General features: G+C 39.8%; 1 protein-coding gene across 1 annotated transcript in view; it reads right to left on the minus strand.

Moving 5' to 3' along the window:
* Positions 1-13595, minus strand: part of si:ch73-127m5.1 (neurotrypsin) — a 35334-nt gene extending 21739 nt beyond the window's left edge. The window contains exons 1-2 of the mRNA XM_036572575.1: positions 13284-13595; positions 8258-8300 (exon numbers count right to left, since the gene is read on the minus strand). Coding sequence (XP_036428468.1) covers positions 8258-8300; positions 13284-13358 — 118 coding nt within the window. The 5' untranslated portion in view covers positions 13359-13595. The remainder of the gene's footprint in view (positions 1-8257; positions 8301-13283) is intronic.
* Between the last annotated feature and the right edge of the window lie 1439 nt (positions 13596-15034).

The following is a 15034-nucleotide window of genomic DNA, read 5'->3' on the forward strand; positions in this document are numbered from 1 at the left end:
GTTATCTGAACTACCATGTTGCTACACATTCATGCACTGTTTTCAACAGTCCTATGGGAAACAAACTATGACAAGCTAAATGCTAGCTAGTTACAAGCGGCAAGCAGTTGCCTGCTCTGCACATTATGACAACAATAAGCTTTTCATAGCAAGATAATCACTGGATTAATAAATGTTTACAGCACCCTGTCTGTAAAAGTTAGTAGCAAGTAAACAAGACAATCATGTGAGTCTGCTGATGGGCATACCACTTTGTTTCCAGTGGGCATGTTTTTGTGTAGCACTGTTCTGCCAGTCATTTGCCTCCTACACATCACACAAAAACAACTGTCTGCAGCTGGTTGTTATGACAGGCCAATTCAAATTCTCTATCAGTATATATCAGTTGAGTCCAGAATTACCGCAGCATTAAGAACAGCCTTTCTGTCTAGTTCTCCAAGTCTAGTCTTTTCTATAGGAGGTTCTCTGGCTAGCGGCATGCTGGAAAAGCAGTGGCCCTGCAGTAGCTCTGAATTTATCTCTCAGGAGCACTTGCCTGGCTCTCACATCTCTTCCAGACCCCCCCATACTACTTTGATTCCTCAGCCCCAGGGCTGGAGAGAGAAGAGAGAGAGAGGCCGGACAACTGCGCCCTTATCCTGCCTTACACTCCAGCATAAAGGATGAAGGATTAGACAGAGATCTGCTCCAGAATGCTCTGTTAACCAGGATAAAGAGAAAAGGCACCCGCTTCTTAGAGTATCCAGGTGCTGGAGCACACCTCTGACTGACCTGGCCCCCTTCCCCGAGACAGGCATGAACGATGTTCCTCTCTACTGGGTTTTAAACTCCCATCATTTAAGTCATGCTGCCAGCAGAAGGGAACTTGGTCAGGTCATCTGAGTATGTCAAATAAAATGGGAAAACTGATTCACTGAGAATACTTGCACAAAGATAAAGAGACTTTAAATCAAAAGACATGCCCTTTAGCTAGACCCTCTTAACACTTAGTATTGGCTGTTATTTCCAGCAATACCTAAAGCACGGAAAAAACTCAATACTAATTATTTCTCGCTCATAACTCATTGAAACAAGCAGATTCTGTCAAAATAGCAGATTCTAAATGTTCAGACATCACATGTATGTTTGTAAGTAGTAGAGAGGACATTTTATTATGATGGTAATTTGATGATAGTTATTGTTGTGGGTAAAGTCTTGTTTTGTGGAAAGATGTTTTTGTTGCCAAATTTTGGTAATTTTCAGATATTGAAACAAATGGAAAAAGTCAGAAGGTGTCCTCACCGTCAAAACAGAATGTAAATGTAAACAGTGTACAACAATGTAGAACAAACATTAATGGTCTTAATTTACAATTGTCTGCCTTAAATATGTTTTAAAGGTACACTGCATTTACTGTAGAAAAGGAGAAAAGGTGCATAGGTGCTCTGTAATGCAACCTGGAGCTACCCTAGTGACAGTTTAGTAATGTTTTTTCTGAGAGTCTATGTAAATTAATCACATAACATACAATGTAATTAAAGGTAATATTACATAAATACACTTAAATAGTATAGCAAAATGAAAGTAACAACTCTAACTCTTATAATGAACAAAAACAGAAAGCAGTATGTGGGCCCCCGCCTCAATTTCTCGCCCTTATAACTACATAGTAGTAACATAATAGTTACTGAATATTAAGTCATTATTAATTGAATAATTAAGCATAAGGTATTACGTATTAGCTAAATTGCATTAGCTGACCATTATATGCTTATATGGTGGATTGTTTCAGCCTAGTTTGTATGGTTCCAACTCTCTTTTCCTTGTTCGTGGTGAAGACGAATGAACATGGATAACGCACACATGCTTTGTTGAGTGGAAAACCCTCCATGAAGCCATTTCCTTTGCACCATATGGACTGTGAAATGTGGCATGCGGTGCACAAACAACTCTCCCCTCCAAACAGTCTCAGCAACAGACTCAGAAACTGTCAGCAAATTTTCTGAGTTGGTTAGCAACTTTTGTAAAATGTGGTGGATGGAGATGCTTCTTTGAAAGAGAGAAAGAGAAGACAGTCAAGGTTGAAGGGGATTCAATCTCCTGCATTCATTAATCCCCTGCAAACCTTGTGATTCCTTCAATCCCCAAATCCAGAACAACATGACCCAGCAGTACTGGCGTTCACGTCTTGCTACTTTACTACACAGTGGATATTAGGGGCCTGCCACCTTTGCTTTGGCTCAGAAAATACATTACCCACATTCAGAGGAACATGCTGTCAATCTCAGGCTGGTCTGGCACATCTGCCAAAGCTTTATCTCTGCAGACTCTTGCAGTGCACTTTCTGAGCCAGACCAGGATGCATCTAAGTGATATCACACCCGTGCACATTGAAAAAGGTGTGGTGTAGTGTTTGTGTGTATGCAGAGCAGCAGGGGAGATGAATGGATCCCCAGCCAAGCTTAAATGGACCGACTGCAATCACAGCAGAGCTGAATTAGAGATATTAAAGCAGAATGACTGAGCGCTCTCACAAAATGAGTCGTGCCAACTTGAATGCCAACCCCGGGGAAATCGTTCATTGCATTTCTACTTAATTGGCTTTAGAAAGACGTGAGGGGAGGAAGCGCAATAAAACTGTCAATAAAGTAGCTGCAAGAAAACAAAAAAGTAGTATTTCAGTGGACACTGCAAAGAAAGTTCACCTATTATTGCAGACAGAATCAAATAATTCATCAAACGGGTCATCATGTTGGAACAGCGCAGACTAAAGTAAAGAGAAAAAAGAGTTTCTGGAAGAAAGAAAAAGAATATAAAAGGCAATACCAGAGAGTAGAGGAGTAGATCTCTGTCCTCAAATGATTCAGTATATGACTAACTGGAGGATGAAGGATGCATGATAATATCAGAATCACATCGGCACTGGCAGATGTTTTCTTTCAAAATAAAATATCAGCATCAGACAGATGTTTGGATTTTGTTCCAATTTCTACATTCTATAAATGTTTATATATCGACACTGGTATCAGCATCAGCAGATGTGTGCGTGAAAAATGTCGGATATCGGCACTGACCCACAATTTGCACATTGGTGCATCCCTAAACTATACATACAGTGGAGGAAAACAGTAATAATTTAAATTACTTATGTTTGAAAATAGCCAAAGAATTATAGTGCATACTTTAATTAATATCTTCATAATTGATTATGGCCACTTTTAACATCTCAGATTCACCACCTTTAGATTTTTACCTTTTGATTTTTGCATTTTTGCACCACAGGCAGACAGTAAGAATGAGAAAAGACAGACAGGGCATCAGAGCATGTACACAGAAGCAGCCATGCTGACTCAGCTGCTTTGGGACCAAGAGTGCTGATGCTTATCACATTGCATTGCTGTAGCAGTGAAATGGCTGCTGCCTAGGTGTTAACTACTCCAGCATCAGGAGAGAGAAAGAAAGAGGTTTGGACATAAGGCAAAACTCACAATTCAGAATGGTCCTCAGCTCCATCATTAAGCTGGAGCTGAATTAGCTCGCTCAGAGTTAGGGCCTCTATGAGGAGCTGCTGAAACAGCACCATGGCTGCCCTGAGGCTAGTTTGGATTTTCCAGATGGTTAGTCACAACTCAAGCTGCCATGAGATACCCAGTGATATCTGAACCTGGTACAGTGTCAGGGAGGAACTGAACAGAGAGGGCAGATAACATAGAAAAAAGCATTGCAGTGAATCCCACCTAGTTACATTCTGATTTTAAAAAAGAAACGGTATTAACTGTAAAAACTACCTGGACTTGTATTCCCAAGCACTAATACTATAAAGTATATACTGTGTAATATACTTGTATTATATTTGTACTGCGTACATCAAGTTCACACAACTCCACACAAATAAAATACATTAAAGCAACATCACTGCCAAATGTAAGTAAACTGACAGAGAAAATGTTCTTGGACAAGTAAATATTCAAAATATGAATGCAGTACATTGTTTTGTCCTAACTGGAAGTGATGAAGTGTTGCTATGCCTACATACATCATGTCAAGAATTGTCTGGTACCTTCCTGCTCTGGCTACACAGTTCTTCCCCCTCAACATGACAACACACCTTGTTTAACTTCATCCATGTCTCTGTATAGTCGTTGTTGTTCATGTGTTGACTACAGAAAGCAAGTCTCATGTTTCCTAGTTTTCACAGTTCATTGTGCTCCTGTGCTCTAGTTTCTAGTGTGTTCTGTGTTCTAGTATTCTCCCTTCTAGTTTTAGACATAGCTTGTCTGTTTGTTAGCTTACGAATTATGGATGAACTCGTCATAACTCTCTCTGCACATTCTCTGACCCTTGCTGAACAGATATTGAGCAGAACATCTCAGAATAGACTAAATAGATTCTGCACACACATTTAACTCCTCTGACTCCTCTGTGTTGCACATTCTTTGTTGGTCTGATTTCTCTTTAGTTGTGCTTCATGTTGATGTGATACTGTAGTCTGAAATCTAAAGCTTAAAGATGGCAAGATACATAGCGTACCGTGTACTCTCTGTTATTCCAGTGGCCTAATATTTAAGTAGCTCAGATCAAATTCAAATAAAAAAATAGGGCCTGCACTATTAATTATATTTGTGAATAAAAGTTTAGAGATTAATCAAGTATTTGTATTTTGACTGGCCAAACAGTGGATTTTTTTGTGCATAACACTTACAAAATTGCAAAACACTTTATTAGAAAAATGATAAACTTTTAAAATATAATGGTGCATTTTTTAAATTTCCAGTATACCAAAATGGCCTTTAAAAACATGTTATTCATTTTTCAGATTTGTCTGAGGACATTAGATACAGGACAATCTACTTGCATAAGAAAGGATGTAGTCAAACGAAAATAAGTGAAAAAAACAAGAGTTTCCAAAATTTGAGTTAAAACATTAATAAACAGTTTTTAAAGAGAGAAACTGGGACCCCTAACAACTGTGCTCCATCAAAACTCTCCATCAGATAAACAGTACTTAAATCTTTTATCTTTGAGAGAGAGGAGAAAATCAAGCTCCACTCTTTCTTCAGATCTGAAAAAAATCTACAGGGGTTTCTGTTCATCCTTCCACTGTGAGAAGACAATTCAACACTATGGGTCTGGAAGGATGTGCAGCTGTCAATAAACTGTTACTGAGTAAAAGAAAACAGACAAAAATAAGAAAATTGCAAATCAAACAAAGAAGCTGCTGGTGTTCTCAGACCGTGTTGATGAGGCTTCTGTGCACTTTTCTGTTAAATATATGTTTTCTGTTTTTTTCCTGATGAATAATTTGTACCTAATGATTAGTTTAAATTTAAATAAATGAAAGGTGATCTCTGACTTTTGCACAGTACTGTATAAAAACACTATTAACCAGTTTCCAAGACCCAGATTAAGCCTTAGTCTCAACTAAAAAGAATTTCCAAACTAAGCTTAATCCACATCTGGAAACTAGTGTGTCCAGTGCAGTATTTCTTTCCAGTAGGAGAATTTAAATTATGCATCATCATCATGCAAACTGCCAAACAATCATTAGCAATTCACTGAGCAGGTAAATGTCATCATTTTTTTAACTGAGTAACAGCGACAGCCGTAATTCAAATGACAAGCAAACTGAATTCAGTAAATGTATATCTGCTAGCTTTCCTCCATGGTACTTTATTGTGTGCAAGACCTTCAGTTTCCTCCAAGCACAATGCTTGACTAGAAAATGTTGAGGACCATTCACTCATATCTCATACACAACTTTCTGTTGAACCCGATCATAATTGTAGTGACATTTTTCTTTTCTTGATCGTACTTTCATGCCAAAGTAAACAGAAACAGAAGAACATGTGCACACAGACTAGACATGAGGTGGGTGCTGGGATATCAAAGCTGTCAGAGACACACGCCTGCCAAAGACTAGCACAGCAGCGCTGAGGGGGGAGGGGACTGCTGCCTTCATCTAGTTCAAAAAGAATGCTGAAATCTGGTGAAATATCAAATTGTGAGACAAGACAGAGCAGAAACAATCAGCTGAAATATGCGAAAAACGGTAAGATGTCTTTGTTTGAGCATACGTCTCGGATTCTGAAAGATTTCAGGGTCTTTTGTGTGCTGCTAAAAAAAAAAAAGCATTACCATTACCCAGCACAGCACAGCACAGAACAGGCTCAGGAAAAAACCTAAGTGACAGCACTTCAGTTATCTCTTTGCTTAGATCAGAAATGAAATATAAAGTGTATAAAATGTATTGCGCACTGACAGTGGAATAAAATTAAAGAAGAAAACGGAAGCGATGACTGTCTGTGTGTGCTCCGTGGGTGAGTTTTATTCACCTTTAGCCGTGCTCCTCTCTTATGTTAATAGCAGAGAAGCAGAACGAATGGCAGCAGAAATCATGTAATTTACTCAAAGCATCCGTACAGCGTCCTGAGACACACTCGCTGTTCTGCACGTTGCAGCGGGACCGCTCATCCCCTCTCCTCCAATAATCCATTTCCCCTCCACAATAAATATTTGATACGGTTCATACACAGTGCTGCTGTGTGCCAAGTGGGTGTGCAAGCTAGCTCTTAACGTGGGCTTTAGAACCAAAATGACAACTGCAGGTAATAAAAACTGTCAATGTCTACATTTCAGATTGGGCATTATATACAAAGACAAAAAAATTCCTCCAGAGATGCCACAATACCACTTTTCCTTATTCATTACCGATACTGAAACCTTAAATATCATCCAGTACCACCCCAAAGTTCTTTCAACTGAAGCACTTCACTTAAGGCTATCATGCTCAAACAACTCAAGCACTCTACCAACATACATAAAGAAATACTCAGCTAACAACACTACATCACACAGTGTGAGTGTGTCCTATTTCAGGATAGATTTGTCAGAATTGGACCAGATTCATTCTTTTTTTTTCCCTCCAATATCCAATTCAGCATTTTCTGTTAATATCTACCTGACACTGATACCCATCAATAAACAATTCATATAACATTCTGAGCGTTAATGTGTGTGAATGTAATGAGACTTTTGGACCATTTTCATTGGTCCACTCATCATGAAACATTTATGCAAATGGCAGCTGCTGTTTTCAAATGGGGCAACAAAGAAGTAGGTTTTTATATGACAATGGCAATTTTAATTTATATAATTAGAAGAACTAAAAGTTGAAGTGTGGGACCACCTATGGGCTTTCAAGATTTAAAGCAATGGTCAAAGGTCCTGGCAATAGGCTGTTGTGATAATCCGGTTCTAAAGATCTGCCTCACCTGCTCCAGCTAATTAACTTCCTCAGAAGCCCTTGATTGGCTGACCAGGTGTATTAGTGTCAGATAAAGGGGATAGCATGTTAGAAGCAGGTTGGATGTAAACTCTGCAGGAAAGTACATCTCTAGGAGTAGGGATAGTAACCACTGGCTCAAATGGCTAACATCCACTTCACTTCGCTTACTGTTTTCTTTGCAAAGCCTCACTGCAACATTTGCAAGAGTTCAGAGCAGTATTTGGAAGATAAACTTTGCACATAAAAGTAAAGCTATATCATATAAAAAAGCAGAGTCACTGAGATGAAAGAAACAAGTTGCTCCGCTTTGGTCTAAACTTTGCTAATGGCCGTAATGGCACACTTACCTAGATCTGTAAGAAATGCAAATAAACTTCAAGTTAAAAAAAAAAAAAGAATGTCTAAAGCTGACCCACTTTTATTTGATGTGTGAGCCATGCTCCTGGCAACAGGCGGTTCTGATAATTTTTTCATTGGAAAGGAGAGCACCAAAGCACAAATCGTTCAATCTGAGGCCTATCTACTCCAGACCTCATGCAGCCGTCTGATTGGCTGAGCCGGGCTGCGCTGTTTATCAGTCTTGATGCAGTGACATCAAAGCGCTGAGAGTCATTAGCACTGTGGGATTGATGCTGGGGAATTTCACGCTGTCAAGCGTACGAGAGAAAGAAAGAGACAGAACTGATAGGCATCAGTGTGAGATGAAAAACCATCACAGGGCAGCTGCCCTCATCAACCTGCCAAATGTGTTATTGCTAGTAACCCCAATAAGCCAATGATGGAAAGTGAATGTCAAATTTTGAAGCCCTCTGGACAGTTAATGAATGATTTATGCTTCATCTCATAGCCTTTGCTCTCATGAGCCTCCAGTCTGTCCACCATTATTGCCTAATATCAATAGCATGGTAACATGCATTGCTACTATAATACGGTTTAGATTTTGACATTACACAAGCATTTGCTTTACACTTAAAGACACAAATGTTAACTTACCTGTGTTTTGAACTGCATTCAGGTAGCTATCATCTCCAAGCACCTGCAGGGCGAAAAGATATGCAAACAGTTCAGATGCAAGAAGCTGACAGAATTATGAAGTGATCTGTTCAGCGTGAGAAAGCGCCTGTTTTTCCAGAAAAGGAGAGTTTTATCTTCTTAGACGTGACACACATTTGAACAGCAGCGCGTTCTGTCTCTACCCACGCTCTCACAAGGCTCAGAGGAAGCCATGAGAGTCTTCACTGGCAGAATTACAGGCAACATAGATGATATCTATTGCATTTTTAACTCTGGACATTTTATATCCGCTTTTTCCCCAGCTGTACTGTAACTGTCGTCAGGTGGCATGAGTGGTTACCAAAAACATTACCTTATCATGTGATCCCGAAAAAGGTAGATAAGCATGGTTACAGAATAATATGGCAATAATACGACTTACACAAAAACCATGATAGTTTATGTTTCCTTTTCATTCTTTTCATTCCCTTGTATTCTCTGGGGAGAAGCTGGTAAGCCTTTGATTGATTCAATCCCGGATGTCACCACATCATTACACTGAATCAGTGTCATTTTAGAAGTCACTGAAAAATTCAACTGAAACTGTCAGCAACCTGCTTCATTATGTCATGTGGTGCAATGGTCAACAAACTGGCTGAAAGTGGCCCAAATTTCCATAAACCAAATCTAATATTCGTTCTCATTCTTATTAACTAAAAGGGCATTAGAGCAATCAGTGAAATTAGATGCACAGGATTAGCTCACAGAATCTGAGAAGGGCAAAAGAGTAGGAGAAAGCTAATCCAAAATCTCCAATTAAATGTTTCAGTCATGATCCACACTCTGACCTTGGCCCAAGAACATCTGAATTTGTGAATTACTTGGAGTCTGTGCCAGTGTATTTGTCCTTGGTCTGCACTTCACAGTTGTATTTATGTCAGACTTCTCAAGTGGAAAATAATTTGTGTTACCTGTGACCTTGGGTATATGTTTGAAGACATGGTAAAGTGAAGTAAGTGTACCTACATTAGGAACTGTACTGTACAATAATACAGCTTAAAACTAAAAAACACAACGAACGTAACAAATCTAAGCAAAGAAATTACAAACAGATCATGCTCTAATATTATATGCACATGCAGTAACATCCACACAACAAAACATCCTTCATATTATAACATTCACGGCAATCTTTCCAACATGCTGCCACATGTTAGTCTGTGTGGCCGTGGAAAGGAACGTGGGACTGACTTCATTAATTTACAAGTGCTATAGCGCTTCAGAGACTGAGCAAGGCACCACCAAGCTAATTGTGTTACACGCAGATAACAAGCCTCAGTTATGGGCTATGATATTTGTGCTCAGATCAACACACTCTGGTCAGTTAAATCCATAATTGCATCTGTCAATCTCCTACCAAAGCAGCAGCTGAGGCCAGCCAGACACGGCCTTTTGAAGCTCTGGTGGATCCTGACAGCAAACAATACACCTCAAGAGGAATGCAACTCCCTTTATGGAGGCCCACAATTACACAGGATCAAATTATATCATCTGTAGCACTGTATCATTATATAACAGCCATATCTCAGTATAAAATACTGTATATCATGCTGTATAATGTCTTCTCAGACAATATACATAATATCCATTCCAGAGCTGTCATGATTACTCCATTACACTTGGTTTAAAAACGACCAATTAAAACTGAATGATTAATTGGCAATTTGAATGATTACAATGCATGTTTAAATGCCTTAGTAGGTTATCTTTTTCCAACTAATTCAGAATATTTGGAAGTTTGTTGGTTTGTTCACTCAATTACTGGATTAACTGTAGATTATGTGGTCACTTACGCTAAGACTAACTAGTAACAGCTGCAAAACACTTGTATATGGCAGAGGCGAGTAGGTAATTTAAGTTAGCTAGCCAGAATTCAGCCAATTTAGCCTGGACTACATGTGGAAATCACCAAACACTAGCACATGGCCACTAAAGTGCATAAGAATGCAAACTAGAACAGTATTTTGATGTGTCAAGTGCTATTTTTATAAATGAATTTGCTAACGTAGCTAGCTCGTTAATTAACACTTATGTTAGCATGAATGCTAGCAACTATGGTGGTGGTGTTAATATTTTCACACTCCCAGGAGGAAATTTAAAATGAACTTGACTCTACATGTGATTCTGGGTAACTGAAGACATTTCTGTGAGCACGTAGAAAAAGCAGTAGGTCATTTCATGTTCATACAGCTAGTGTTAGATAGTAACTTATCAAGCTAGCAAGCAAGATAGCTAACCAGACAATTTAGCTGCGGCTACTAGTCCTGGGTACTAATTATTACAGCACAGTTAATGTATCTTTCCTTTAAACCCATAATAAGTACGTCCTGGAATTAAGCTCTTTTATGTTTAGCTCCTGTATAAAACATGTAAAACTAGTTACCAGTGTTCACTTTGTGAATGTGGATGTAGATGTACTGTCTCTTTTATTGGAATTTGACAGATTTAATGGAATAGGACAGTGATGAATTCTATCAAGCACGCTCCGAGATGAAAGGAGAGGAGAGAAGAAAGGAGGAGATCATGCTTAGGACCAAGTACGTTGGAAAGGGGAGACAAAATAAAGAGAACATTTTAATCATTTTAGACCAGCACTTTAGATTTTAGTTCATGAACTATTGTGTAATTAAAATTCCTCCACATAATCAACAGTTTTTAAATATGCTACACTAATGCCATGCAGGTGATGGTGGTCCAGCAAACTAGCCCAGTCTTCTCTACCTGTTTTAATGATACCCTTTTAAAATCAGACATATCGTATTTCTTTTCAACAATGTGATTAATACGTGTGCACTCACTAAGACTAAATCCTCACATGTGGCAAAATAAAACTGACTGATTCTGACGGATACAGTGTCTCAACCCGCTTCTGATGGTGCAATTTACAAACTACCCATAGGAAAAATGTCTTCCTCCAAATCTCAACATTGTAATTATGAAGGGGCATAGATATATAGAATTCTTTCTCCTAAAATCCCACATTAGACAAGAGGAACGTAAGCTTTTGACTGGTGACAAATGAGAAAAGAACGAAGTCTCCTTAAACAGTGACAGGGTGCTGAAAAAATAAAGTTGTAGATGTAGAAGACAGCTACATAAGAACACTATGAGATCTTAACTTTTACCTCAGAAAAGTGCTTCAGCTAAGATAAATAGTTATTTCACCTGTGAGAGAATATTTTGATCATAGTGAGAAAAGGGTTGTTTCTTAGGAGCCAAATTTCAGAAAGAGGTGAAAATTGCTTGGGTCTTGCTTTGATTTAAAAAACCGAGACAGAGAGTAGATGTTACTTTGACTATTTCTTTTAAAACTACTAACTCGTTTTATTGTCACTCAGAGGTGTGAGTGGTGATAATGAAGTTAACCTCTTCTATAGCTTCCTGAAGAGTGACGTTACACTCAATATAGGCCAAAAAGCAGGAACAAAGAGCCATCCAGAAACAGAGGGCTGAGATCCTGACAGCTGAAAATTGAGTGTGGCACAGAGCAGCCTGTAAACGCCTAGTCTTTGAAGCTTAATGAAACACATCTCTGCTGCACCATTATTGCTTGCTGTTGTGATCAAGCAAAGCTAGTTTGAACAATCCGTGATCTTAATGACACAGAGAAGGGGGGGCTAAAAAGGGAGTAAACCACTGTATATTCCATGCCATAATCCTTCTGAATAAGAACCTTTCCCACTTTACTGTAGTCAGTGCACTTTAACTTACTGCAAATATACATATTATATAAATAGAGTTACATTTATATTCCCTGCCCACTCCTTTAGCTGTACTTACTGAATATATGTACTTCAATAGTTGATTCTAACTGTACTTGATAATATTACTTAAATTACTCGCTGATTGCTTGTGTATTGTCTATTTTTTCTATAGATATAGAATCTTTTTTCTTTGTTTATTTTGTTGGATTTTATGTTGACACCTGCACCAACAGACCCTCCTCATACATCTGTTACTTGGCAAATTAAAGATTCTGATTCTCATTCTGATCTAAAAAAGGGAGCGCAACGTACACATTAGGATTAGGACAAATGTCTGAACTGCAATACCTCTGGATCATTCAGTAGAATTGTTAGTCGTGTACAACCAACCACAGTGAGGAGCAAAAGTCTAACTCAGCATTACACGGCAGGCATATTACTCATTAATATCTTCCCACACTACTGTAGTTTCACCGCCCCGACAGATGTTCGAATACAGCAGCCCTGTTCTCTGTGAGCCGGAGTGAAAGGATTACACACATCAATCGTGTTGATTATATCATTACTGATGTGTCCTGCATAAACATGCCTAGACTGGGTGTATACAGAAAAAAACACACACAAGCACAGTGCAGTCCCCGGCCTCACTCAATTCACAGATCTGCCTATGCACCTTTTTCCAATTCTGTTTTGAAATGAAATGTACTAAAATTCCCATTCCGTCCCTTTCCTCTCCTTTGCAACAGACAGATATGACAGATAAGATTTAGCACTCTCATCAAACGCAGCAGCTTTGCACTTGAATATGGGTCAAGGAGTTTGGTGATTACAAGGCTTCATTATTATGATGTAGCCTGCAGTCACTGGGGCTCCATTGATCACAAAGAAATGGCAGATTGTGATCGGCTATCAGAGCAAGTGGGGCTTAAAGCAAGGGCAGGGCACAAACCTGAGCCTCAGCAAACTGAACACGCGGAGCACATGCCAGTTAAATCAAACCCCCTCTCGCGCAGCTACACGACGCTTCCTCCCTCAGCACAGGCGTGGTGGAGGTGAACGTATCCGAACAATGCCGCTCGCGAGCTGCTGCAGTAGCCTAAAGGCAACGCGTGAAAAGGGCCACTTTCGCGTTTCAGGCTGCAGACTTGGAGCTCCGGAGCGCTAACGGACACCACTGTAGGCTACCGATCTATGTGCATTGTGTTCAGAGGTGCTGGTCTGCTGTTCTCTCTCTCTTTATTCTGTAATAGAGCGGTTCGTACCTGGTTCAGCGCCGGCAGCCCCGCGCAGCAGCAGAGGGCGACCAGCGCCAGCAGCTCCCGCGCGCTCCGCTCCATCCTCTACCGCGCCCTGCGGCTCATGCTCGCGTCGCGCGCGCGCTCCTCCTGGGTTACCGCTCGAGCGAGTACGGGTCTGGGGTGTGTGTGTGTTAGCTGCTGTTAACGGCTCCGGTAGTGGGCGCGGCTTTTGTTTCCGAAGCAGTGAGTGACGCTCCGTGATGAAGCCTCCTCCTCCTCCTCTTCCTCCTCTTCGACCTGGTGCAGGTTGCCGTGTGATGGGGAGTGATTTAGGGTCACACACATACACCCCCTCTGTGCTGAGCACACATCTAACTGTGCAGCATCCACAAACATCCACAAACAAAATATACTGCAGGGCTCAACGAAAGCGTATGTGTGTGTGTGTGTGTGTGTGTATATATATATATATATATAGAGAGAGAGAGAGAGAGAGAGAGAGAGAGGGAGAGAGATTGAAACCACATAAGAATACTTCACAATAGGCATGGGAAGTAGGGGTGCTGGGTACTAAGTTTCAGCACCCTCAACTTAAAACACCTCCCTGCATCCCTCTTAACAACTATGCATTCTGAGTTAAGCAGGAGTCACTACAGGTTCATCCATATGGAGACTAAGCCTGTACTACGAGGGTCTAGGGGCATGGTCCCCCCAGGAGCATTAATTTAATGTCCCCAAAATGTCTGTTCATCATGAACTTTTAGAGTAGCAATAGCCAGAAAATGTATCAGAAAATGTCTGTTCGGTCAAATTGGCACACAGTAGATCTGTCTTAAACAAAGAGCCAGTATGACTTAAACACTATATCCATCCACTTACAACAGGCATAGACCAAGCAAAAGGACTGAAGTCAAGCAATGCTATCTCCTCTTTCTTAGACAAGCTGCAAGGTCTCAAATACATTATTCAAATACACAGGCTATAGATCAGTTCAGTGTCAGTTGGTTCAATCAGAAAAAGCATGATTTTGCTCTGCAGGGATGTTTAATAAGCTAGGGGAATTTCATGATCATGGAGACAAATGTTATATCTTCTCAGTAAGGTTCAATTAACCCCTTAAATGGCCTGAGCCCACCAGCAGGCCCAAAGTTTTTATCACACATTTATATAAACTAGGAATAGCTCAACCAGTTTTCATTAAAGACCTTGAGGTTACTGAAAAAAAGCTTTAGTTTGTAATAAGCCTGGGAGTTCAGTATTAATTCTAATTGAAAGCTTAAACAACTTTCCCTCGCTTTCTTCTCCTTCAGCTCTGTCAGTCTCCTTCAGCTTCTTTCTCTCCTTCTCTTCCTGTGTCTAGTAATACATTAATTTATTAAACTCAGATTTACAAGAACTTAAGGAAATAATGAGATAAATCAATTCAAATTTTAACTGGTAAAAATCTTCTCATCTGACTAGCCTTCAATAGAGCTGTCACCTTCTAGCTGTTGAGGATTTGAGAGATGTGAAACTGTGTTCATTTATGATCAACACTATATGACCTTTTCACTCACATTAACTTACTGTACACAATAATATGTATTATATACCACTTGTTACCAGAGATTTTCTAAGACAACAAAAGGACATGGTAATCCTCTGCTGTGTAGACCTGGGGAAAAAGTGAAATGCTGGCTCAGCCAATCATATCAGACCTCATAAGTTGCAAACCAATCATATCAAAGCTGGAGGAAGTAATGTCAGTCATCAACCGCTGAAATGGGGGGATGCTG

Source organism: Colossoma macropomum, unplaced genomic scaffold (genome assembly GCF_904425465.1).
Source record: "Colossoma macropomum unplaced genomic scaffold, Colossoma_macropomum, whole genome shotgun sequence".
Lineage (NCBI taxonomy): Eukaryota > Metazoa > Chordata > Actinopteri > Characiformes > Serrasalmidae > Colossoma > Colossoma macropomum.